At 41.9% G+C, this 27,519-nt stretch overlaps 1 protein-coding gene across 1 annotated transcript in view; it reads right to left on the reverse strand.

Annotated features, from left to right (window-relative positions):
• The window catches only part of LOC144113742 (uncharacterized), a 62,525-nt gene that overhangs the window by 14,448 nt on the left and 20,558 nt on the right, over nucleotides 1–27,519 (reverse strand). The window contains exons 13-25 of the mRNA XM_077647030.1: nucleotides 22,472–22,610; nucleotides 20,547–20,680; nucleotides 18,076–18,186; nucleotides 16,306–16,401; nucleotides 16,160–16,204; nucleotides 16,011–16,093; nucleotides 15,861–15,921; nucleotides 15,704–15,753; nucleotides 15,539–15,600; nucleotides 9,106–9,186; nucleotides 8,461–8,576; nucleotides 6,891–7,028; nucleotides 781–953 (exon numbers count right to left, since the gene is read on the reverse strand). Of these exons, the coding sequence (XP_077503156.1) occupies nucleotides 781–953; nucleotides 6,891–7,028; nucleotides 8,461–8,576; nucleotides 9,106–9,186; nucleotides 15,539–15,600; nucleotides 15,704–15,753; nucleotides 15,861–15,921; nucleotides 16,011–16,093; nucleotides 16,160–16,204; nucleotides 16,306–16,401; nucleotides 18,076–18,186; nucleotides 20,547–20,680; nucleotides 22,472–22,610 (1,289 nt within the window). The remainder of the gene's footprint in view (nucleotides 1–780; nucleotides 954–6,890; nucleotides 7,029–8,460; nucleotides 8,577–9,105; nucleotides 9,187–15,538; nucleotides 15,601–15,703; nucleotides 15,754–15,860; nucleotides 15,922–16,010; nucleotides 16,094–16,159; nucleotides 16,205–16,305; nucleotides 16,402–18,075; nucleotides 18,187–20,546; nucleotides 20,681–22,471; nucleotides 22,611–27,519) is intronic.

Genomic DNA, 27,519 nt, shown 5'->3' on the forward strand with positions numbered 1-27,519 from the left:
ATGGGGTAGCATTTTAAAAATGGTGTCCAGAGAAGACTGGCGGATTTTTCTGAATGCACACAATGCACAAAACTGAACGCATACCACACAACCATTGCTTAGGAAAAGTTAACTCCATCTTGAACCTATGCTAGCGGGCGCAAGCTTTTACGCAAGAAACCTTTAGAGTTACTGCGCAAAAAGACGATGTCCTATATGTAGGATGTTAGGCATATATGGGTTAATTTACAATCTGCTTGCAAAAAAAAAAAAGGGGGGCAAGCTTGTTTTTAAACTGGTTCAAGCTTTACTGCTGCATGCCAACAAATGAAAACATCTGAAAATAAACACGAAATTATTGCACTATAAAAAAGTGTCCAAAATGGCTGAATACTTAATTTGTTGCATTTATATTTAGCTACCCTGTTACACATAATTAATAAACGTTGTGTGCACTCCCAGGAGAAGGAAAAGCAAATGTGCTGGCCGAGCCAGCTAGCTACAGCCAACCTGTACATGGAAGGCCCACTGAATAGATGAGAGTTGACTCTCAATGTCTGCCTGTGATAAAATCATTGCAAACATGCAGCAATTAAGCATATCATGTTACACATAATACATGTTCGTTCTGACAGGGCAAAATGAACATGCAATCCTCAAGAAAGAGTCGCACTGAACTTCTGAGCTGGATGACAATGCTCTGCACAAGCCAAAGGGTACTAATCCATGGTCCACCATAAAATCCTTAACAATTTGCTCCATGGTATGCTTCACAGAAAGTATTTAAGACATGAACTTAACTGTAGAAACTGCATCCTTCCTTGCGATGTAGAAAGTGACAAACATGAGAAAACAGCCTCATGCATAGACATGTAGGTAGTCCCATGAACAGAAACCTTCAGAAGCTGATCCTCCCATAATGCTGGCACATAAAGCAGGAAGTAACTAAAAACTTCAGCAGCTTGCTTGTCCATCTATTACGTACAAGAAAAACACATGATCATCAATATATGAGCAGATTAGCATGAACAAAAATCAACACAAAAATGTGCATACAGACACATCCGTGCATAATAAGGAAAAACTACATGTACAATGTGCATAAAAAGAGGTATTAAGCGCCTGTGGTCGAGGCCTTCATAACTATAACACAATGGAGCTTTCCTAAACTTCACTGTGAGAGGTAACTAGTCAAAATCAAACATAGTAAACTGCAAGAAGCAGACATGAGAAGTCTTCCATAGCTGCACTGAAAGCTTTCAGTTTTTTTGTTTTTTTTTGTGAGTACTGGAATTAGTACTCGAATCACAGACAACCATGGCACTGCATATTCAATCAATGCTAAGGAGGACGCTCTCGTCTTATGCTTACTATATTCACATACACACTGTGCTACGTGCTGTCTGCTACACACTAAAAAGAGTTTGCATGACATTCAGAAACACTGAATCCATTCATATGTTTGCAAAAACAACCTTCTTACTGTTCAACTATATCTTGGGCTACATATCACTTAAAGGCCTACTTTACTGAAATTTAGCTTCAGCAAAGCAGGGCTACAGTAAAAAAAAAAATAAATCTATTGCCATTATTTTTTTTTGCTTCTACGCAACAAGAAAAGTCTCGGACTTTTTGTTGCAGCCATCATCGTCGTTTATGCAAAAGGAATTATGCACGAATATGCATATGCATATTATGAATATGTGCGTACACATATTCACAGATGTTGAGCTGTGTGACAAAGAGCACAAATGCATTACCATTGCGCACCAAAAAGACTGGCTTTCGCTTTGTGCATGTTATGGTTAAAAATGCTTTATACATAACTGTTTCAGAAGCAGTTCCTCGTACTATCTGTTGCATTTTTCCAGCCCTTTCTGTCCTAAAGTTCAATGTTTAACATGTGCACACATATGAAAAAAATTGCTGGCAGAGCAAGGCGAGCCGCCATGGGGCACTGTGAAATTGCAACACACTGCAAAAGATTCTGAAGCTTCTAACATATTAATTCTGTGGCCCAATATTCTGAATTACTGGTCAACTTGCAAGTGACATAGCAGGCCTCTAAAACATGAAAGTTTTGTTACACCGCTGCAAATGCAGCAGCAAATCGCAAAAGCATCTTATTTTGTCAAAGCCAACAATGCTTCACGGTGCAAAAATGAAAAAAAAAAAAGGTTGGCGGTAACAACATGGCACAGAAACAAGGGTGGACTACAGACCTGGGAGAACTAGTACTCTACTCAAATTGAACAGAATCGCTTCCTTAACAGATCTTCAACAATTCAAAACAGTCATCGAAAATCATTTTTTGTCATAACTGCAGTACTCTCCACCCACCCCCTCTTGTAATACCCCTTAAATAGAGCCTTTGGGGACCTAATAATTAAATAAATAAGTAAAAGGTATGAATACCTTTTCTTTTTTTTTACCTTTTATTACCACTACTCATTGCTACAAAGATTTAACCAGTGTTATTACCTTTTCATTACTATTTTTTTCTTATGCAGATGCCACCTGTCATTTTTCTCTGCATTGATGCACTCACATCTACGTTCATTTCTTTAAGAGCTGATTTTAGTGTTCAGTATCTAGGCATCCAGCATTTAGAACACAGTGTCACAAAAATCTGACAATCAGGGAAGGCACTCGGTCAGTAGTACCCACAACTGGCTGGCATCGCTAGCTTCAGCAAACAAAGCTGCTGACAGATCAGTGCATGAACGTGCCGGACTGCGGTATGGCTAAAATGACAGACACCAGTGGAAGTACACTAGAAGCGGTGTCGCTGCTGCCGCTAAGCTAACAAGCTTGTGGCAATATTTTGTCACAACAAATTGGTTGAAACTTACCCTAAATTATGACAAAGTGGCATCAACAACTAAGCAAGACAATCATCATCACTACATCAGAATATGTTCAGGCTAAAAATGTGCTACATTACTTAGCAGGGCGGTGCACCTGCTTCCATTGCTGGCACTAGCAAGCAAGCACTGTAAACGAGCAACCAAGTCACATGAATGTGAAGGAAAACACCTACAATGATTTCATAAGGCATGTTCTAATACCAAACATATCTACCAAACATGTATAATACATGTATAATATATAATACCAAACATGTGGTTTAATGGTTATTGCTACTAAAATGCACTGGACACCCGCACTGTCCAGCAACACATGCACGCACGCACACACGCACACACACAAAATCAAAAGGCATGCATGATCAGGCTAGACTGATCCTGTTTTCCATGTCATTTCTGCCGACCTGTATTAAATATTTTTCTTAATCTTTGGAAAACAAAAACACAAATTCCCACATGTCATTTCTGAAATTCACATTTAGAGCACATCGTTTTACACTAAACATTTTTCCTAGTTGTACTAGGTTGCAGTAGTTTTTCCACATGTAATGAAAAATTTCCTTCAATTTGGCTTTTTCAAGCACAACTCTCAGAAATGAAAATATTTTTTAGAACAATTCAGAAAAGCCAGTTTCAGAAATGTATTTACAGATCAGCTCCCAAGGCTATCGCTGAGCTGAACTCTCTTAATGCTTTCGTTATATTACTGACAGACTTTTAAAAACAAGCCAACTCCAGGGATTTTTTTTTTTTGAGGGAACTTATTGTAGGTGCTCCTTTCTGCCCTGATCATTTTTAGAGTGCCACACAGCTACTACAACTGGCATACAACCAAGACAACCGATTTCCTGGTTTTGGCTAAGGGTTTCAGCTGTTTGCCAATACGCACTCCCTCGAATTGACGATGCCATCGACTGCCTTTTTTCAGCCTCCTACTTCTCTTCTGTTGACCTCCGGTCGGGGTATTGGCAAATCCCTATGCATCCCGTGTACAAAGAGAAAACGGCATTTATTATGCCTGACGGGCTTTATGAATTTAATGCAACACCATTCGGCCTTTGTAATGCGCCCGCCACCTTCGTGAGATTTAGGGACAGCCGCCGCGGTGGCCGAGTGGTTATGGCGCTCGGCTGCTGGCCCGAAAAACGCGGGTTCGATCCCGGCTGCGGCGGTCGAATTTCGATGAAGGCGAAATTCTAGAGGCCCGCGTACTGTGCGATGTCAGTGCACGTTAAAGAACCCCAGGTGGTCGAAATTTCCGGAGCCCTTCACTACGGCGTCCCCATGGCCTGAGTCGCTTTGGGACGTTAAACACCCATAAACCATAAACCAGATTTAGGGACACTATACTCCGTGGTTTGAAGTGGGAAATATGCATGTGCTACCCAGATGATGTTGTTATTTTCGGAAAGACGTTCAGTAAGCACAACGACCGTTTAGCTCTCGTCCTGGACTGCATGCACAAAGCTGCCCTTGTGCTTAACTCTAAAAAGTGCCACTTCAGTGCACGTCCAGCGTTAGTGCTTGGACACCTTGTAGACAAGGACGGCGTCAGACCTGATCCAGCCAAGGCTGCAGCTGTCGAGTCGTTCAAGCCACCACAGTCTGTCAAAGAGCTGCGAAGTTTCTTGGGCTTATGCTCATACTTTCGCCGCTTTATTGATCAGTTTGCAGACATTGCATACCCCCTGACAGGCCTGCTTCAGAAAGATGTGGCTCTCGAGTGGACCCCTGAGTGCGACTCCGCCTTCCGCCAACTCGTTCTTACATCCCACCCTGTACTTCGCCACTTCGATCCCTCCGCCCCCACAGAGATTCATACCGACGCCAGCGGTGTTGGCCTCGGCGCTGTGCCTGTCCAGTGCTGCGACAACAAAAAGCACGTTGTTGCTCGCTCAGTAAGCCGGAGCGCAATTATACGGTCACCGAGCAGGAATACCTCGTCATCATGTTCGCCACGCAGTGTTTCCGTTCATATCTATACGGACGCCCATTCACTATCGTCACCGACCATCATGCCCTCTGCTGGCTCGTTAACCTTCGGGACCCGTGTGGGCGCCTTGCATGGTGGGCTCTCCGGCTACATGAGTTTGACTACACAGTCGCCTACAAGAGCGGTCGCCGGCACGCTGACGCAGACTGTCTTTCGCGGTTGCCCCCTCCTGAGACGGAGTCTAACATCGATAATTTTGATCACTGCGTCGCGTCGGTATCACCATGTTTTCCTGATCTCACCACATTCAAAGCGGAACAGCAGAGAGATTCAACCCTGCGGTCTACTCTTGCGGAGTCTGGAGACACCTCTGGTACTAACCACTTCTGCTTGCGAGATGGTCTGCTATGGAAGAAAAATTATTCTTCAGCAAGCCAGCGCTTCCTCCTTAGAGTTCCAAAGAGCCTTGCAGGCCATGCACGACGACCCTACATCTGGACATCTTGGGTCAGCACGAACGCTCCACCGTACCCAGGTCCACTTCTATTGGCCGAAAAAGGGGGCCACGACTGAGCAGTACGTCACCAGCTGCACTCAGTGTCGACGATATAAGCGCACTACTAGCATTGCATCTGGTCAGCTTCACCCTGTGACACCACCTGCCGCACTGTTCGAGCAAGTGGGCATAGACCTCCTTGGCCCATTTCCCAAATCCTATCACGGGAGCCGCTGTAAAGTGGTTTGTTTTGATTACATTACTCGGTGTTGTGAAACGGCCGCACTACCCTCGTCTGCAGCATATCATGTGTCCTCGTTTATGCTGCGCTCCATAGTTATCCGCCATGGACCCCCAAAAGTTATCATCAGTGACTGTGGTCGGCAGTTCACCGCTGAGGTCGTGGAGAAGCTTATCCGTTCCTGCGCACCGCATTTTCGCCATTCCTCGCCTTACCATCCCCAGACGAATGGGCTAACTGAGCCCACGAACTGAACGATCGCCAACATGCTGTCAATGTACATTGATTCCAAGCCCAAAAACTGGGACAGCGTCCTGCCATTCATCACCTACGCTTTCAATACCGCACGCCATGAGACTACTGTCTTCAGCCCCTTCTTTTTACTATATGCTCGCCCTCCACGCTACACCCTGGACACCATACTACCATTTTCTGCCAAGCCTCATGAAGATCCCCCCATCGCCGAGATACTTTGTCTCGCCGGAGAGGCCCGGCGCCTTGCCCGCCTTCATATCCTCGCCTCCCAAGATCAGTCCAAAACGAGCTACGTCCCAAGATCAGTCCAAAACGAGCTACGATGCCCACCACTGTCCCGTCACTTACAGCCCTGGTGATTTGATCTTGTTGCGGCGGCCTGTCCGAAAGCGGAGACTGTCCCAGAAGCTGCTGTGCCACTATGATGGACCCTATGTTATTACTGAGAAAATTAGTGAGCTTAACTACCGCATAGCACGCCTCACTGCAAGCGGCCATCGTTCTGCAAGAACTGAAGTGACTCATGTTGCCCGGCTGAAGCCCTGCCATTCGCGCGGTGCTTTTTAACTCGCCCTGCGGGCTTCAGCTGCGTAGGGGGAAGTGTGACGCCCATGAAGAGGCGATGCATAGTCTATTTGGTCGGCATCGCTGAGTACGCAGAAGAGGAGGAGAACGAGGTGATTGGTCGTCTCTCGTGCTCGGCAAGCGGACCCAGCTGTTTTTAGTTGCCCGTCGTGGTCTGAATAAACCCCTGGTCGTAACAATATTATTTCCGTCCTATTTTGGAAAACGGTTTGATGTAACGGAAAGCGGACTCTAAGGAATATAATGCAATCATCAACTCAGAATGTTCAAAACACCCTCAGAGTTGCCCTTCAAAGCTCAAGGCTGCCTGTGCAATGTCATGAATAATGTCTGCTTTGCAAGCAGTGGTGAAGCTGGTAAGCATCATGCTCCAAGTTACTTCACATCAAGCAGCACTATTCTACACTTGCCTTTGAAACACAGTGACAATTACAAGGACTAATGTTGTAGATTCAGTAATTTGTCATGTGCTGATTGTGGTTCTCATGCACTTTTTTTTCTTATTTGAAAGTCCCTAGCACAAGTATAAAGTACCTGGGTGGTGAGCTGATTCCACAAGAACGCAGCCAGCAAATGAACTGTGCACAGCGAACTTCCCATGGCCAGCAGGACAGATTTAATCCATGCTTGTGGTGGCTGATGGCAGTAAGCTTCACTAGCAAACTGAAGCACCTACAACACAAAGTGGGTCGTCATGAGCATCAGCTCTCAACTTTCACATGCAATCATAAGCTGCAAGGGAAGTAGACCCATATTCACGTAAAAATTTTCAGCTCATTAAAGTAGCAATATATACAGCTCTGTGCGCATTTTAACCAACTTAGCTCACTAGTAGGAACAGTACGTTCATGCACACTCTTAACAACAAAATCAGGCTCAAAAATGCACTTGTGACTCATTCATAAATAGCAACATTCTGTCGGCATCACCTCTGCCTGCATTTGCTAGCATAATAGATGCACATCTTGAATGTTCATTACATTTTCTCCTTCACTTCAAAATTTTAAATTCAAGTAAGGCACAATGTACTAAGCTGGAAGGAGGTCTAGAAATAAAAACTTCCCAAAATATAAATGCAGGATTCCATCAGCCACAACAGCAAACATCACAGAGTCCCGAACATGTGAAGCCAGTTATCATTAAGATGCCCTTCTCAAGGGGAAAAGCTGGTGCAGCAGTCACCACATAGAGTGGCACAAGCAGTCAAATCAACACCATGCTAAAGCAACTCAATTCCTTAATTTAGAAAATAAATGTATATACAGCAGATCATTTACAAAAGCTGCTACATTAGGCACCTTTCACACTGTTATCTTTGAATGCAATATGACTGAGCAAATGTTTACATGACAAGTTAGAACAGAACTAAATTATCAAGATCGTAAGGCATAGAAGCTGTTTTTTTTTTTACTTGTTTGTTAAAAATGCAAGCATATTTAACTACCAGGCGTATCAAAAAATTGCAGTGTGCACCTGATCAGCTGTAGGAAAAAAGAAGCAAAGAAGAAATAAAGGCAACGAGAAGAATACTGCATACACTGATCTAGAACTTTCAGTAAAGGCTTAAAGCACATACACAGCACAATGGCAAGCTTAAAAGGACAAAAAGAAAGACATGAAATATGCAGCATTCTAAAAAATAAGAACCAAGCATTAAAGTGTTTAAAACTAGTTTTTTTAAGGAGAAGTACAAAGCAATTCCCAGAGCACTTGCTAGTTTGCCATCAACAGTCACAGATATGACACTATATTTCAGTTAATGGTGTGGACACTAAAAGCAGCTTTCTATACAAGTATAGGCATAGACAGAAGTAAACAGAACAGGCTAGAGCATTGTAAATCTCACAGTGCCTGTGTCGGGATGCCATCCTGTCATTCCTATGTTTTCAAGTGTCATGTTTTTACATCACCGCAAATTACTAAATACCCTCACATCTTGCCCAGAAGTTGGAAGGTATGGTGTGTACATGCACAACAATACTGCTGATGCTGTCATGAACAACCACACAGATAATTCATTTCAGCCAGGAAAGGTGTGAATACACTTGGAACAGCATTGCATGATTTGTTTACTTCTGCCCACGCCTGTAGTTTACCCACTCACCTCAAAGATTTCTTTCGAGTTAGGAATTTCATGTCCAAGTTCCAGTGTCCTGTTCGGATATTCTCTTTCATTCTTCTTTACTTCCTCAATTAATCTAAGAATTATTGTTTCACAATCTAGATGAAGCAAGTGCAAAAGCAGCAGTTATTTTTCACAAAATTTCCTGTTACGCGCTGGGCATACTACTACAACAGCTTAATTTAGGTTAAGGCACTTCCATGTGCTAACTTATCTTTCTTGTTTTTCACAGGAGCCTAAGTGTTTTCAAGGGTGAGTCACATCCCACATAAGCACTACAGACAGTTCAAGGGCTATGAGCCTGACAGCAGCAAGCAGATATATATTCAATAAAGAAACAGAAAAGGTCACTAAGAAAAGTTTGCGCACAAGTCTCTTAAAAAAATTGACCACAAAGTGGTTGGTTGCACCTCCTGAGCATACCGTGTTCATCATACCTAGCATAACTAGAACTTAAGCATTAGCACTGACAGCCTTAGCCGAAAGAGTCAGGTCCATTTTATCATTTTCTAAAACTAAAACCACTGTGGCTCAAAAGACACTGCATATTTTCAATGAAACAACAAAGCCAGGTTACAGGCCTTTCAGCCATTTGGAAGGCAAAAAGGGAAAAAAAAGATTATTCACCTTTACACCCAGATCTTAGCTGTGCAAGCAAATGCTCGGGCATAAAAACTGAGTTCTCCATTTCTACATCACCTTCGTCACCTACAAAAGAAAGCAATGTGGCCACATAATAACAAGATGCATTCTAATCCTTTTTTATGAGGCTTAAAAGGAAATGCAACTTGCTTGTCCCTGAATATCTTTCTTCTTTTTTTTTTCTTCATAACTAAGCAAAAAACACTTTACTTCAACAACTTTACCATTTGTACTGTCCAAACAAATTACAGACTAGAGTGTAATCAAAAGCATTCAAGATTAATGTACTGCTCACTTAAAACATATTGCTTATTTTGACAGGAGCTCACCAAAATATGCACAATAAATAAGAGCAGGAATAGGAGAGCACTTTAAAATTGCAACCACACATTAACATAAAGCATGATGAGAAAGGTCTCTAATACTGAACCATATAAAACAGTATGGCAGATGAAAGCGATGCCAGGACAAGCACTAGTCTCTCACACAGACATTGCAATCTTCCATTTAGATATTTCTTAATCCTGTATGCTGCAAAGCCATGTAAGCTGTAACTACCTAGCTTTTGAACAAGGGTAGCATGATGGGTGAATCTCAAAGCCATTCAAAAATTTGATCAGAACTGAAGAGTATTTTTTGCATTCAATACAACTTATAGTATTTACATTTTAACTCTTAACACCACTCACTCAGTTAACTGATCTTCTGAAAAGTTGTACCACAAAGAAGTCACGATGGTATATTCAGTTACTGAATTTTAGCATAAGCACTGAAGAGGAAAACAGACGTACTTTGCTCCCAGAGCATCAAAGATAACACTTCTGGCAGCATGCACAGTTCTTGATCTGAATGCTGAATGACCGCATGAATGTCATCCAATGTGCTAAACCCACTGAACGAAGAAAGAGGCTATACTTCATCTCACAAGTAGTTTACAGCACTGTAGATAGTATGGTGTGCTCCATAAATGTGTTCTGCTGTGCCCATATTCGCCGACTGGTGGCTCCATCCCTGGGGAGGAAGGAGTACCAGTAGTCAGTTGCTCTACCTTCACAGCAAGTGGCACTTGGTGACTTTTAAACCTTTTCTCTTTTTTTCTGATGCGAAGCGATTTAAGGACTTTCAAGGCTAACTACTTCGCTTGCCTGGAGAAACAAGTGCACTTCTAAGGACGGCGTACAGGATACACGACAATGTTTATGCATGTTTATTGCAGCTTGTTTTGACTGCACATTTCAGTGTTTAATTTTATATACTACTACTTTGTTTGTCATATATTATTTTGTATTATTTGGATTTCCTTATGTTAATTTCACGTCAAACTTGTTATTTTTTTTTTTGTGTTGTGCTGCTTTTTTATGCTCACATGCTTTTGTATGACCGCTCTACACAACTGTCTTTTCCCCCTCTTATGTAATGTCCCAGACGGGATCTTTAACGGTATAATAAATGACGAATTATGATGATTTCACAGATGCCATGTTTGCAAATGGCAGCACACTACTTCACAGCAGGCATATCTGCAGAGCTGTGTCCATGCGGGCTCTTTGTGTTAATTTAACCAATGATTGAAACACTTGCTGTGTTTTAAGAACACCAGCCCAAACTACCTGTTCAATTACTGTATTAACTGTTTGAAAACTGTTTCACACTGCTCAGATATACGAGGGACTATTTGTTGTGTTGCCACAGGCCTGATTGGAAAAGAGAGCTGTGTTCCACACTACTGCAAACTACTTGTGAGATGGAGTTTAGATGGCTTCACATTTTAGGCCAAATTTGCTTCTTCCAAAACAACTCGTACCTTTAAAGCTTTCCTTTTTAATTTTAATTACTTAGCCTCACAAACATAGAAAAAAAAATTACACTGCCCTTCTACTTTTGCCAGCAAGCAAAGCAGAACCCTATGGCATTTCAGAAGAGAACATTCATAGGTGTAATGCGCTGTCAGTCAGTGTCATACTATATGCAGGTCAGACTAGGTGCAGTACATACCAAGCCCTGAGAAAAGCAAAAAAAACTGACTGTTGATTTGAGTAGTTAGGACAAATGCGAATTAGATTTTATTTTTTATTTATTTATTTATTCAATACTGTCAGCCTCCATTTGGTGGCCAAGGCAGGAGCGGTACAAGGATACATCGTACATCGCGACAAAACAAAGCAAGTAAAAATGCGGATAAAGAAGCAAAAGCTAACACACAGGGTTTTATAGAAAGACAAAGAGCAAAGTTAAATGCACTCGGTTACCTAAAATACAAAAGAAAGCAAACAAAAGAGCATGAACGAACACACTGCGCTTAAAATGACGATATGACAGCAGATAAAAAAGACTTCTGGTCTGTCAAACGGACCACGTCACACGGAAGCCTGTTCCATTCCAATATCGTTCTTGGAAAAAAAGAAAACTGATACGCTTTCGTTCGGCACTGTGGCACCATGATTGTCAAATTGTGTTTATTGCGCGTTGGTCGTGAAGTGTTGTATGCCATGTAGGTCTCAAAATGAATGTTTGTTAAGTTATTAACAATCCCATGCAGCATTTTTAGTCGGTGCAACTTGTGACGAGATTGAAGTGTCTGCAGTTCAGATTCCCTCAATAGATTAGTAACCGAAACGTGCCTTCCATATGCGTTGTAGATAAATCTAAGCGCCTTCCTTTGAACGCCTTCAATGCGCTGTACATCTACTTGGGTGTGCGGATCCCAAACCACATCTGCGTATTCCAGTAATGGCCGTACGAGTGCAGTGTAAGCTGCTAATTTAGTTTTAGATGTGCAGTGCTTTAGACGATTTCTTAACAGCCAAAGCCTGTTGGACGCCTTTGAGACTATATGCCCGATGTGCGAACTCCAACTCAAGTTGCTATTGAATACAACCCCCAAGTATTTGTATTCGCTTACGGGGGAGACAGCTGCACCGTTTATTGTGTATGTGTAATTAAGAGCGCACTTTTTACGCGTAAATGTCATTTTTGAGCACTTAGACGTGTTTAGTGACATTTGCCAGACTAGGCACCACCTTGAGACCTCTGAAAGGTAGTCATTCAGCACATATTGATCCTCCGCATTTTGAATAGGCAGATATACAACGCAGTCGTCAGCGAAAAAACGGCACCGTACAGGGGAGTCGAAGTTTAAGTCGTTTAAGTAAATAAGGAACAATAGTGGACCGAGAACAGAGCCCTGGGGTACTCCTGAGAGAACTGGAGCTGGCACAGAATTGGAACCTGAGATCTGGACGTACTGGTGCCGTTCAGAGAGGTAGGAATCTAGCCATTGAACAAGACGCTGATTTTGTAATAGATATTTGAGCTTTATTATTAGATTACGGTGCGAAACGCGATCAAAGGCCTTCGCGAAGTCGAGAAATATTGCATCTACTTGCCCACCCTTATCAATGCATGCCAAAAGTTCATTGGTTGTGTGAATTAGTTGTGTTACGGTGGACAGGCCACGCCGAAACCCATGCTGGTTACTAGAAAAGAAGTTACTACTTTCTAGAAAAGAAATCAAGTGCTTGAAAATGAAATGCTCCATAACCTTACCCGAGGTACAAAGGAGTGAAACTGGCCTGTAGTTGTTTAGACAAAGTTTGTCACCCGATTTGTGGATAGGGACGACCTTTGCAGTCTTCCAGTCAGCCGGAACTTCTGAATTTAGAAGACTTTCATTGTAAATGATGACAAGATATTTCGCGCACCATTCTGCGTAGCGGGAGAGAAACGCATTTGGAATGCCATCGGGCCCAGGAGACTTCTTTTTGTCTAAACTGAGTAGAGCTGAAAAAACTCCTTCGACAGATATTTGCAGGTCTGGTAAGATAAGGCACGTGGATTGAAATTCAGGCTCCTGCCTACTGTCAGTAGAAAACACTGAAGAAAAGTAATTATTGAAAGCTGATGCAATGTCGTAAGGATCCTTACATTCTCTGTTATTCAAACGAATTTTACTAACTGTATCCTTCTTCTTTGTTAAGTGTATCCAAAATTTGTGTGGGTCTGTGGTGAGAAAGTTATGCATTTTAACGTTAAAAAAAGTGTACTTAGACTGTTTAATTTTCATGCGCAACTCTGTGCGTAGTGACTGTAGGGAAATGTGCCCTGTTTTAAATCGCTTGGATCCTAGACGCTTGATACGTCGCTTGAGCTGGAGCAGTTCGCGAGTAATCCAGGGACTACTGCGATTCATTTTTCTAAGTTTAGTCGGCACGTATCTTGTGATACATTTGTGTACAATAAACTTGAAGTGCACCCATAGGTCATTAACTTTCATGAGACCAGCCGCGTGTTTCTCAACGAATTCATCGTAGTCTTGTTCCAATAAATCTAAGATACTTTCGTCTAGGGCATTGTTGAAGTCAAGAAATGGTTTTCTTAACTCAGGGACAGGCGGTCGCATCATGTTACTTTTGAAGAGTACAGCTTTGTGATCAGAAATGCCTGGTATGATTTCAACGGAGAAGCCAAGTTTTTCAATAGTATCGGTAACAAACACAAGGTCTAGAAGGGAGCTTGAACCTGATGCAGTACGTGTCGGCCCCTGCACGACCTGCTTTAAATTAATTGCAAAGGCGATATCAAGCAAAAGATAAGAATGTTGACATGAAGCTACAGTACGCAGAAGTTCCCAGTTGATTTTTGGTAAATTAAAGTCACCACACATCATTACATAAGCATATTTTTTACCATGTTCTAACAAAAATTCGTGCAGTCGTTCTAGAACCGAGACGTCTGCATCCGGGGGTCTATACACAGAACCAATAAAAATGTTCAAATTGTTAAACCGAAGCAATATCCAAACCATTTCGATGCCTGTATTATGAGGAATAACTGTGTAATCAAGTCCCTTTTTTATAGCTATGGCTACGCCCCCTTCCCGTCTGCTACGGTCGTGCCGTACTATCTCATGAGTGTTGGGTATTACTTCTGAATCAGGAATAGCTTCGTTCAACCAAGTCTCGGTTATGATTGTGATGTCAGCGTCGTGTGTGATAAGAAGACCTTCTAAGTCATCGCATTTATTCCATATGCTTCTGGCATTAATGTTCAACAAAGAAAAAGGGCCCGCAGTGGGGCGGACTTTGAGGCATTGGTTGGGTAACTTCACAGTCTGCGCATGTCTGTGATATTTGCGAGCGTCCGAACAGACTGGTCAGGGATCATTTATGGGCACTCTTTCCTCGAGAGTTTCGTCCCATCGGAACAGTTTTCCGTTGATCTTTATCTTGTCAAAAAAGAGCCCGACCTTCGCACCATGCGCTATGACTTCAGTTTTCATGTCGGTTCAAGTGTTCGGATCCACCGTTCACGGATGGAAGTTGTTCGGATAGCACTAATGTTAATGCCCATATATACAAAAAAAAAAACATTCTCTACTTTATGGACCCCTGGGGATCCTCGTACCACTCCTGGCGCAGAGGTGCAATGGTTAAGTGATGCGCCACTGCCCCGCGATGGCAGGTGCTGCCATTGTTGAAGCTTGCGAAACCTAGGTTGCTCTTCCCGAGTAACCCCTTACGACCAATCATTACATGAACTGCCACCTGCCACAGTGGGCAGTCTGCACGGTGGGCAGTGTGTACCTGTGCATGCGTGCATGTGTGCACGCACGCACACACACCTGGCAGGTTGCGCACAACCAAATGGGAAGCCTGCTACAAAGCAGGCTTCAGACAAACGAACAAGCAAGCAGCAAGCAAACACACAACAGCTAAATGTGGGGAATGGCCACTGTAAGAGCTAGCATACTAAAAAAATACCTGCACACACACTATCACAACTCAAGATATCAGCTGGCCAATCCAGCTTCTCACTAATTCACCATCTCATGCAGTTGTGTTAGTGTGCTGCTTTAGTGACCAAGCTTTTTGAACTCACTATAGTACCATGAGTGATTTTGCTGACGATTCCATGAGGTAATCAATCCTCTCGGAATTTTCCAATAATATCCGGTTTCCAGATTAGTGACATATCGGGGTGGCATGACAATTTTTTTCGCTGTGCACCAGCAAATGAGCATGAATGTGGCGGTACTATACCACGTGCAAGTCTCCCACCTCAGGTGTTTGTTCAATCAAAACTGCTCGTAAACGAGCGTGAACAAGCAAGCTCTGTGCATACATTAGGAATGAAAACAGGCCTGACATTTTGCTCCTTGGAAAAATGGCCAGAGCTGCACACCTAAAGTGAGGCTACACTGGAGACAGATTAATTTTCTCCATTCTGTTATCTAACCTAGCTCTGAAAATGTGCACACCTTTTTGCTTTCACTCAGCTTACTACTATTTCCTTCAAAAGATGAACTCTCACTCTGCTGAAATGGACTAAAAGCAATAAAGTTATTAAAATTTATTAAACTTGCTAGCATGATATTTTGATGCTGTTAAATAATCAAAACAGCAAAGTCAAAATTACTTACCATGTTGCTCCTCACATTCATGAATGAACTTATCATATCGTTCCCGAGAGATTTTCCCATGCCTGCAGAAAGTAACAGAACAGAATATAGGTTACATGAGAATTATCTGCAAAAAAAAATACGTCAGCTAAGTCTGCTATTGTCACAATTATAAGATTAACATACTGAAGCAGCTTCTGCGCCATGCTGCGCACAACCTCTCGCTCATCAGAGAACTGGGGAAAAAAAAAGGAAAAATGAATATTTTTCAGCCCACAGAGAGCTTGCAATACAATTCAGCAACACCACCCAAGCATTAGAAAATATAACCACAGATAATTACATTTTTAGGATCTAGGAGGACTGGAAGAAACTGCCCAGTAAAGTATGGCTTCTTGAAGATGCTGCAAAATTTGAATGGGCAAGTAAGCAGACATGTTCGTTCATCAACAAATACATCACACCAAGTACATACATTGCCTTTTTTACATACCTGGCTTCTATGACACTTCTAGATAGTTTTCCTTTTGCTGCAAAGTCCTCAATAGCTTTCTGAACAGATTCATGAACCTGAGCCTATAATATAGAATGCACTGAGTGAATGACAGCAACTTTTTTCAAGAATGAGGCACCTATACTCACCGAATGTTCCTGGTCCTCACACGACGTATTTCTCTCATCAACTGCCTGAGAAACAAAAAGAAAATAAAGCTGCAAAACTGAAAGCTCAACCACACTTTGGTACACAGTTATGGCCATGAACCCCATGCACAGGCACCAAAGCAAACCTCAAGATCGTGCAGCCGGGTCTTTGCTAATGCAACATAGTCGTGGTAAAGCATACGGCACTCGGATGATGCATACGCAGGTTTCTGGAGGTGCACCTAGAAAACAATGCCAAACAGCTGATCAGGAGGTAAAATTAAGTTCAATAAATATCCCTTCAAAAAAAAAAAAAGGCAACACTATTTTAATGGCAGAAACAGCCATCTTGTAATGTACCATATACACAAAGCAACTACATGTTTAATAAAGAAAATGAAAGCTATAATGAATAAACAACTCAATTTTCTGTACCAGCTACCTATTTGATGTGATAAATAAAAGGTTAAATGAACGAACAAGTAAATTTCAATACCGAAAACAGCCCCATGGCTTATGAACAGATGGGCATGTTGGGAAGAAGGGGTGGAAAAATGGCCGAAATGAACCCCCCCCCACCACCTTCAGGGACGAAAAATAAAAAACTAAATTTTGTGTAAACTGTGTGCAAACTGTAAAATCGTAATGTCCCGAAGAAAACCATGGGCTGTGAGGGGTACTGTTGTGGGGTGCTCAGGACTGATTTAGACCACATGCAGTTCTTTAACGTGCACTGACATCACACAGCACACGGGCGCATTTTTGGGTTTCACCTCCACTGAAATGCGGCTGCTGTGACCGGGATATCAGTGGCCTCGAAGGCCATCATTTTCATTCGTAGAAAAGTTCCCTTGTCCACTTGTCGTTTTGTTAGTGTGTAGCGCGTTATTAACACCAAAAGTTCTCTCTTCTTTTCAGCTGCAACATTCAGCTGATATTATTTTTAGTTCAATAAAGCAACCCCCACAAAATACCATATTTACTCGTATAATTTACACGCATAATTTGCTCACCCCTAACTTTTTTACCCCAATTTAAAAAAAAAAACCTTTTACTCGCACATTTTGCGCTCCCTGCTGCACAAGCACACCAGCATGTACACGGGTGCACACAGGGCATGCTTGGAAAGATCCGAGATCGGCTCGGCCACGTCGCTGCGAGGGACTGTGAAAGGTGAGTGGTGTCAAAAAAAGTCGGTAATTCGTTTGTAAATTGGTTTTGGTTAAGAAATTTCAACTGCGTGCCGTTTACCCGGCTCACTCGCGCCGGTGGTCACTTTCCCGTACAAAAACGGCTGTGAGAGCAAGCAAACTCCCGGTAACCTCCGCAGTGTACGTCATGCCAGAATATGAAACTACCGAACTGTTGGCTGTCTGTTTTCCGCTACTCAGCTGGGCCGCGTACGAGAAGGGTGCCGTTTCATCGCCTTGTATCTCCATTAACCTCTAACTCCTGGCTTTGCGACTGCATCGTTCCACATTTATTGATTCGGGCTGCGCATGCGCCGTCGTACCGTCACGCAGGGAACTACATAATGTGGGTCTAGGGCAAGCATCAGGTGGGGGGTATACGTCTGAGTTTTTCTGGCCAGCGAGGAGTGCAAGTTGCAGGGTTGACTATTACGAGGCAATATACTATATACATTGCACATTATGACCTTAGTAGTGTTTTTGAGGACGTGTTTGCGAGATCTCCGCGTAATTTGCGCACCCCCTTTCTGAAGCCTCAACTTTAGGGAAAAAAGTGCGCAATATACACGAGTAAATACGGTATATTACAGCTTTCAAAGGAAGAAGTGAGTTTAGCACTGTAACAATTTTACTGCTGCATTATGAAAAATGCAAGTAAACCCTACATTAAAGCCGAAAGAAGAAGTGGACATAGTTTCCAGGCATATAAATGCTACACAAACATACCTTCAAGTATTTGGCTTGTTCGAATGGAACCATATCACTAAGAAACTTCACTAAAAAGGCAAATGTTCTTGAGCTGTTCGCACAAGTTGTGTCAGAAAATCCAAAGTACTTCTGAAACATGTAAAAATGGAAAAAAAGCGATGCACATTATTTATTCATGAATGGGCATAAAAAACTCAGTCAAACTTATAGATCTACTGAATCTGAAGAGGATCACTGAACTAGTAGTATATCTTGACATAAAACAAATCACACCCAGGCAAACTCAGACATCTGCATGTCTCTAACAATCACTGGAGATAGTGAAAGACGAAAGACCACCGAGAGGTACCTACAAGACACATGTGTAAACAGATGCCGCTAAATAGAATACAATGCCATCATTATGGGTGCACGTACACTATGTGTGCATATGAAAGTGGTCCTACAAACTACGTGCATCAAGCAGCAGCACCATCTGTAGAATGCACTTCTTTACACACCACTGTAGCTACCTCTGGCAAGTGGCTTGCTTCTTTGTTTTTCTTTTCATCCCTTAAATTTTTTTCTCCCCAACATCACCAACCTGTACTTTGCTTCATCAGCACGAAGACCTCCTCAAAGCCATGTAGAAACATAAGAGAGGCATTCAAAAAATTCTGAGCCTAAGTATGATGCAATTAACCGGTGGCACTACAATGTTGTATGCATGTTGCACCACTGTTCCAGGTAATGACTGCAAGTCAAGTGGCTTTCCTCCCAAATTTGATTTCGTATTGCACCACACTGAAGAAGGCAATAGCTTAAGTGAAAGACAGCATCAAGCATCATCCCGTGATCAAAGTTTTCATAGAAAAAAAACCAAGCCAGAAAGTAGTCATGAACTCAAGAAGAATGTGCATGCAGCGTCGGCACCATCACTTGCAACTTTCAAATGGTGAGCAACTTTGTTTAGGTACAATAGTCAGTCTCCAAAAGACAACCTGCGGGCCAGTAGGCCATTTGAAGTCATCGCTGAGTAAACGTGCTGCAAAGTGGATGGTTATGACTAAAAGGCATGTGACAGTTCAAATTGCTATGGAGCTAGACATTAGAACTGGATTCACAGAAGCAATCCTGTCCGGATATTTAAGTATGTTGAAGGTGTGTACGCATTGGGTGCCAAAAATGTTGGCACCTGAAATAAAGAAAATCAAAAGGAATGCTGTCACGAAATGTTCACTATGATGAACAGTGAGGAGAGCTGCTGCTATGCATGGTTGGTGACTGGACACGAAACCTATATCTCACTTGGACCGCAAGAAGGAGCAAAGGAGAACTGCCTAGAGGCACAAGAGTTCTCTGCTTGTTAAACTCAAACCAGCCTCTGTGAGAGAGATCATGGCAACAACTTGGGGGGATTATATTGGCGTTCTGCTGACTAATTTTCGACTAGTCAGAACAATGATGACAAAAGTTTATCATGCCCAAGTGCTGCTTTGGGTCATATGCCATAAAAATTGAGTGCAACAGGTTAGCTGCTTCATGGTTATACCTCAGCCCACATGTTCCACATCATGCGAGTCAATGGCTTCTAGGTCGCCAACAACACGGACTGTTCTCAAACTTTTCTCCTTGTGACTTCCTCTATTTTGACATCTGAAGATGCACCTTAAAGGACATAAATTTCTTGATCACAAGCTCAAAGAGGTCACTGATCACTATTTCCAAGGATGCAACAAAAGTTTCCACTTTTCAGGAATCCGAGACCTTGGAAGCTGATGTCTGAAGTGTATTGATATGTTCAGTGGGAGGGGGGGGGGGGGGGGGGGGGGGTGAAAAATTAGGCTCAGAACTTAATCAATTCGAATTCACTCATATTATATTACAAGCAATCAAAGTGTTGCAGCCAGAATATATTCACTGAAATTTTCAATAATACCACCAATTATTTCACACCACTGGCAGCAACAACTGTAAAAAACATGTTACATTCCACATGCATCACAACAAGAAATAAGCCAATGATGCATGCTACACCATAGCAGAATAGGAGAGTGCACTACTTACACAAAAAAAAATTGGGGAATACTTAAGCTCCGCCTTTAAGGGTACGATGCAACAGCGGTTTCTGTTGCCCATGCAGGCACAGACACTGTTTCCTCTTTTACAATCACAGTCATTATGTGAAAGACCACACGACATACATATAAAGCCCCCCACTTTAACCAAGCCGTATGAGCGTGTCTACGTGGCATAGCAGTAGTGTGTCTGACTCGCAACCCAAGGGCTCAAGTATCAGGGTTTCTGATGCACTGCTGGTGTGGCTGGCGCCATCTATGGGAGCTTCTTGTAATCGACTAGTCCCAATTTTTCCATCACACCGACGGCAACGCCGACACTGGCTTTTCTGCCACATGGGGCCTTTACACTTTTGCGTAAAAAAAAAAAGATTTCAGATTCGATGGAACATGTAATCTGATAGCTCCATAGTACAGAATGAGAATACTTACCTCAAACCAGGAAGAATATGGGGGAAAAATCTGAGGAGCTTCCTGAGCTGCATGCCTAGCCAAAAGAATGGCACTGACAAGATATTCCATGTCCAAGCACTTGAAAGCTGTTTTCAGCAAAGTTTCAATAAGACCTGTAAAAATTTAAAGATTTGCTCCTAATGTTCCAGGTAGCAAAACAGCTGTCCCACACATAAATCAGTTTACAGCAAAACAAAAAATGAGGAGTGTTGGATATTGTTCACTAATACATAATATTCATCGACAACTGAGAGTTGGATTATATTCAAAATATTCACAGAGACAAGGGGACAGAAGTTGGAATTACTCAAGATGGATGCTGCATTGAAATTGTATGCTACCTTAAAATTTGTGGCATATTTACATCAAGCTTTTAATGTATGACAAACCACTACCTTAGTATAGGCACAGGCATGATTTCTAAAGGCTGCTACATTGTACCCTACTACATATTTCAAAGCTAATAAACAGCCTAGACAGAGATATTAGCAGCAAGTCAGCACCCATAATGCATTATTCTAAGTTCTCTTCTTTGACTTATTGCACAATTTATACTTAAATATGTGTTGGAAATGATGCATCTAGATCCTGCTTGTACAAAACAGTTGTAGAAAGCATGCTGCAAATTTCTTATACAAATGCAAAATAATAAAGATCAAACCAAAAATTATTGGGGCACCTAAGCAATTCTAATGATGTGTAAATGCAAGGGCATTTATACTTGTTGCTGAGTGTGTCGCTGAGTTGTTGTCAGAGGCTAGGGCGGTGGATGTTGTTTCGCTGCAGCAGCTCGCTTCGCATGTTCTCATGGTCTCATACTTCGTCAGCAGCGAACTGCCACCTATGGCCACACTTTATTGTCTCGCCTGATGATAAAGACACGAGCAATTCAACTTCTGAAGATGAAGACTCAAGACTCTATAAGCCGCGTTTACATGAATACGACAGTGGGCATTGTATTTTCTAGCGTATCTCACGGAGCCGACAAGCCACTTTGTACATGTGCCACATCAAGTCTGCTGGGACAGACGGACCCCTAGAAGGGTTCAGCCACCCCCATCTTGAGCGCAGTTTGCTTCGTTATCCAGCTCAGAGGGTATTGTTTGACCTACCCCTGCCTTGTGATGGGCAATTGCTCCAGAAGGGGTGATCTGCTTTGTTATCCAGCTGAGAGAGTATTGTATAGCACCGCAGGGAGGTGGAAGGGCGCTTCCAAACCTGTTTCCATTCACCACGAAAGTCCACTCGCCTTTCTTGATCTACCCCTGCTTTCTGATGGCCTATTGCTCCAGGAGGGGTGATGACGGCATTCGCGAGCCACATTTCTTTCATGACTTTCTGGCAGTGCCAGGGTTTTCACTCAATGAGCCAAGAATTTTCTTGCATTAAAAGCTGAATTTCAAAGCAAAGAAACAATGATGACAACTGTCATAAAGAGTGAAGGCCGGGACACATTTTTCTTATTTCTTTTTTTTACTCCCAATATAATCTATGTCATAAAGAGTACACAAAACTAGTGCTGAAAAGGCCTCAATGGCTATCACCACCTAGAAACCAATGCCATCATATTTCTTTTGCCGATGAAGTCTGCTTCAGCTTCTTTGGCCTAGAATCACCGTAGACAACATATATTTGGATTAATTTCATAGAAAGCAGGCAAGTACCATACCCAGTCGTGGTATTACCCAGCGCCTACCATCAAATGCCCCGTTTGCAAAATCTCAGCATGAAACAGCTAGCAGTTTAGCCAGGAAAGCAGCTATGCCTGCCCCCATGAGCAATGCAGTATTTATACAGAGCATTGCATTAGCACGTTAATACAGATAATGAAAATGCCTCTTCAAGTATTTCTGCTAACAGGAGGTGATGACTGGAAAGCCATAAAACGAAAACTGAATGATTACCAATTAGAAGCTTGCAGTCATGGTAAGTGGTGACGTAGACTGACAGGGCAGTGAGCAACATGTACCAGTTCACTTCCTTACTGTTGAGAGTCTTAGAGAGTTGAGAGGTCACATCTGACACCGTGAGCACTTGCATTGCCTGCAGAAAACAAAGCAATGTCAAAAAATAAAGGGAGATGTAAAAGCAAAACAGTTGCAAGGTATACAAACCTTCCTTACAACAATAACAATAAAATTTTGCACCAAGATATCACGACAACATTCGACCAATTTCGATCACACCAGGCTTTTCAAGGGGATTAAAAAAATATATCCTCAAAAGACTAACTTCTGCCTCAAAATCAAGCTTTTTTTCCCCTTCATCATAAGTTGTTATTTATGGTGAACTAATGTTAACTGCATTAGTAGTTCAAAAAAATTATGTGCTAGTCAAGATCAAGGAATTTGTGTGACAGTCTGGATTTTTCAGTCAGAGTTTCTGACCGAAAAATTCAAGTTGTGTGTAGAATTCTACAGAGTCCATGGCACTCCCCTACATCTCATAAAAACTGACCTTCAACATTGTTTTCAATATAACATAAGAACATATTTCAAGCAGTTACTACCAGGTTACCACAAGGCACCATACTGGGAACTCTTCTCTTCATGTGGTACATAAACAATATAGTTATGACAAACCAAGCATGCAGAGAAGTGTTTATTTCTTCAAGGCAGCTTTTTTGAAGTTCTTCAAATTATTAATCAGACATTACACTGTTTAAAAACATGGAGGAAAGGACACATACTACTCTTATGGCAGGGGCCCTGTGCTAGCGGTGGCCACTGACCATTTTTGACAATGTTTGTGCGATTGCTGCGGCCCTACCGCTTGTGCTAGGAAAATAAGTTTTAGCTCATTAGAAAGAGCAATGTATTTATTTTTCAATGGTATGCATTGTTATAGTCAATTAATGTTGGTACATGTCAAGCAAGCAAAATACGAAGTGCATAAAATGGTATTTTTGTTCGACTTGCCTGCCTTTGCAAAGTTTTTGGAAAAAAATTATTGCTCCACAAAGAGAGCTGCTTCTGCAGCATTTAGAAAAGGTGTTAATCTCATGAGCTCAGGAGTGGTTCTGGGCCTCAGAGGCTAGTTATTTAGAACTAGCACTCTAAAAAAGGGCCAAAAGTGACAAAAATTATGCATATTAGAAGCCCTATAGCGTCTTGTCTAATTGACAAAGCACAAGCATATTTGGCACATTTGTATATCGTGCATATTTCGCTAAGTGTGCAAAATTTCTCTGAACTGCATTTTGCAGTCCTTTACTTTTCTTGGTTACTGTGAACTCCGAACCATAAAAAGTAACGATCTGCAAAAGTGCCAATATACTTACGCATGCTTAAATATGTATAAAAAAACCTGTGCACCATATAGCCACTGTTGATTACAACTCTACTACAGATCATCTATTTTCACATTACGAAATCATACCAGATCACAGCCTACACAAACAATTTTTTACAAATAGATATTAGAAATCCGTGCAATTGATCACTGCAGATTTCTGGACCTAATTGCCTCACGAACCGAACTACACCCATATATACTCTTCCTAAAACAGAAAAATGGTTTATTCCCTTCTGTTGCACTAAATACAGCAACTAGATGCTACATTTCATTATGTCACATTTGTTGAAGACTCTGTTATCTGAAAACACTGATAATGAAAAAAAGAAAATAACTCTTTGCAAGCAATTTGCAGTGCTTTACAGTAAGAACTGTTAACACAAGAATAGAACACTTTCGATCTATATTTTCCGAGTATGTATGAATGACGCTGTATGAACTTATTTTAATCTTTTGATATGTACCAGTATTTTATTATATAATCTAGTACACTCTGTTCCCTACTGTATGCCTTGTAGAGGGGGGCCCAGGGTCCCTCAAGTGATTTCTTTTCACTTTTAACTTCAGCCCACCTACATCTATGATGTGAATAAAGAAATAGAAAATTTGAACTTAAATTTAGTTATATAATGTCGTGGATGGTCTGTACATATTTTCCGAGGTTGTGCATGCTTCCTTTCTAAATACACTTGATGTTGGTGGGACCAAAGTGTCAGTCTGAAAAACTTGGAGAGCACTGCAGTCTGCTGCATCGGAGAAATGTGAAAGCATTGTTTGAACGTCAGCAACTTTTTTTTTGCAAGTCATCGTTGTCTAACATCAGTACACATCCCCAACACACATTACCATCATATGCATGCCACAATACGTTCACTTCGTGCCCCTCTAAAACACTTGAACCAACAACCCTTCGTGGCATATGCGTTGCGAGTCTGCCTGGCATACAGAGGGCCTGGGTTTGAACCCCAATGCCGGCGAACTTCTTTTTTCGAGTAAGGTCATGTGAGAGGTACCACTACCTGTGGACACATTTTGTGGACACATTGCAAAAGGCATAATGCCTATAATGTGAAAGGCATATAATGCTTTCACATTAAAAAACAGCAATTCGTGACAGCCATCATAATTAATATAGGCTCTTAAACTAATTTACCAAACTTGTTAGAGCATTACAAGTTTTGTGGCATAGCAAGCAGATTTAAAAAAAAGCAAAATAAAGCAAATTTACATGTAAATAAGAGAACCGGAAACTGCAAGCAGAGCAAATCCATAGTTGCAACTCTGCATTTCAAGTTATTTTCTGAAAAACACATCACTGGTTAATTTTATTTTGTAGCAAATATTTTTTATTTCACTATTCTTCACAATAATTTCACTGACTTACTTAAATAGATTTTTTTCAAACTAAAGCTCACCAGTTTTTTTCAGTGAACATCTAGTCTACCGATTTCTTACAGGACTCTACTTATCATGCCTTGCCTTCATTACGTATAGTGTGCATAGTGAAGGCATGTGCCAAATGCTTAATAACGACCATGCACGAGGAGGCATCTCTGATATTCCTTATTTGTGATTACAAGGATTACTTCAGACAATTCTACAAAAATTTAGGGACTTCGGTGAGCGACAGTTTGGGACTGCTCACACAGCTGGCTACCATAATCTCATTAACCCGCACAACTTTCATAGCACACCCAATTTCTGATAAGGAAGGCAATACCTGCTTCATTTTCTTGTGCAGACTGGCCAAAGTCATTCAGCTTTGGGCCAATACATCAGCCAAGAACTTCTGCACACCCAGCCGTTTCTTCTTTTTTCTATTTTATTTTTACCTTGCATGTCTGCACATGACACCTTTTTTCCTTTTTACTCCATTTCACAAGGCTGCTTAACACAGAAGCTACCATACCCCTGCTATTGCGTGAGAGTAGTTGCAAATACACCACAGAACCAAGACCAGCTCAGCAGCTTTGTCACACTTCTCTTTCCTGCACTAAGCCCTTTTGACACTAAAACAGAATTTCTGGAACAAAGTTCAGCATGCTTTCACCCCTTTCCATTGGTGTACTATAGCTGTTGTATTGCTACAGGTGCCATTACACCATAAATTTTTTGTTACAGATTGTAGGCAAATCAACCACAACAGCAACCAATGTCTTAACTAACCAAGTATCATGGTTGTAAGCCATGCTTATTTGAAGCCTTATTCTGAATTTGGCATACTTAATCAAAAAATCACAGCTGTTACTTCAGTCCAGTTGAATGACCTGCCTACAGTACCAATAGGCCAATGAAACACATTCATCAGAGGTTTCCACTGCTGCAATACTACAACCTGTTTGCTTTGGGTCTTGATTCAGCCCCAGTGCATGTCACATGTCCACTATTCTTCACTGCAGTTAAGAAGCCACTGCAGCAACAACCAAGTCGTCACATAGGATCTATCAATGAAGCAGTTTACACACTTCTGAAAAATATGCTCACATTCCTAATAAGAGAAAGTTCTTTCTTGTGCTAAGAAACTAAAGAACACTGACTACAGTATCTCGAAAGACTACTCAAAACCTACTCTCTTTGTCAGGAAACAGTTGCTAGCATTTGCGAAACTCCAACCACAAATGTACAAACTCCGCCATAATAAACTAATCATTGATAACACGGTATATATTTTCGACCATGCTTCACAGAAATTCGTCCCCCACACGCCATAACTACTGCATAAACCTCCCGTCAGTGCGAAGCTCAACTCCTTGCCCTTCCTTTACACTAAGATCCGAAGCCTCCTGCCCAAACTTGACGCCCATGAAAGTCTTGCGCGCACAATAGATAGCAACATAATCATACTCACTGAAACCTGGCTAACATCATCTGTACATGACTCTGAAATACTTTCCGTTTTTCCTAACTACACTATTTTCCATCGCGATAGATCAAATAGACGGTGAGGAGGCGTGCTAATAAGAACCCATGATTCACTTCGTTGTTCTGAAATTAATATTTCGTACCCTCTAGAAATATTGTTCATTCAGTGCCATGCTTCATTTCCTCCCGTAATCATTGGAGTTTGCTATCGTCCACCTGATTTAACCGATTCTTTTGTTGCTAATTCTCACAAAGCACTTCGTGTGATAACCGCGGCTCATCAACATACTCCCATTGTTCTTTTCGCGACTTTAACTTTCCTGCAATAACCTGGCCCGACCTTTCCACCACAACATATAAAGATAACATCGAAAGGGATTTTGTCAACACGTGTCTAACCTTTGGTCTGTACCAACTCGTATCAAACCAGACAAGACAAAGCAATAATTCATCCAACTTACTCGACCTCGTGTTAAAGAGGCTCTGAAAGGGGCTCTAATAAAGTTGCAGTATGGCTGGGATGTTAAAGCACGCCTCTTCACGAATACTGTCCAGCAAGAAATTTTCTAATGCGCTTTGTAGAAGCTGAGTTATCTGCAATCAAAATTTGAATTTCAGCGTCTTTGCGATTTTCCCTCTCCTCTCGTCACTTCTTGCACACTGGAAGGTCAGCGCTCCTCCGCTGGCCCCACCTCCGGGGGAGGGCTTCATGGCTCACCGGAGCTACGCGGCTTATTGGCCGCAGCCTTGGTAGCTGCCTGACGTCTGAAAGAATCTAACCAGTAGCCACCTTTCA

Source organism: Amblyomma americanum, chromosome 1 (genome assembly GCF_052857255.1).
Source record: "Amblyomma americanum isolate KBUSLIRL-KWMA chromosome 1, ASM5285725v1, whole genome shotgun sequence".
In the NCBI taxonomy this organism is placed as follows: domain Eukaryota; kingdom Metazoa; phylum Arthropoda; class Arachnida; order Ixodida; family Ixodidae; genus Amblyomma; species Amblyomma americanum.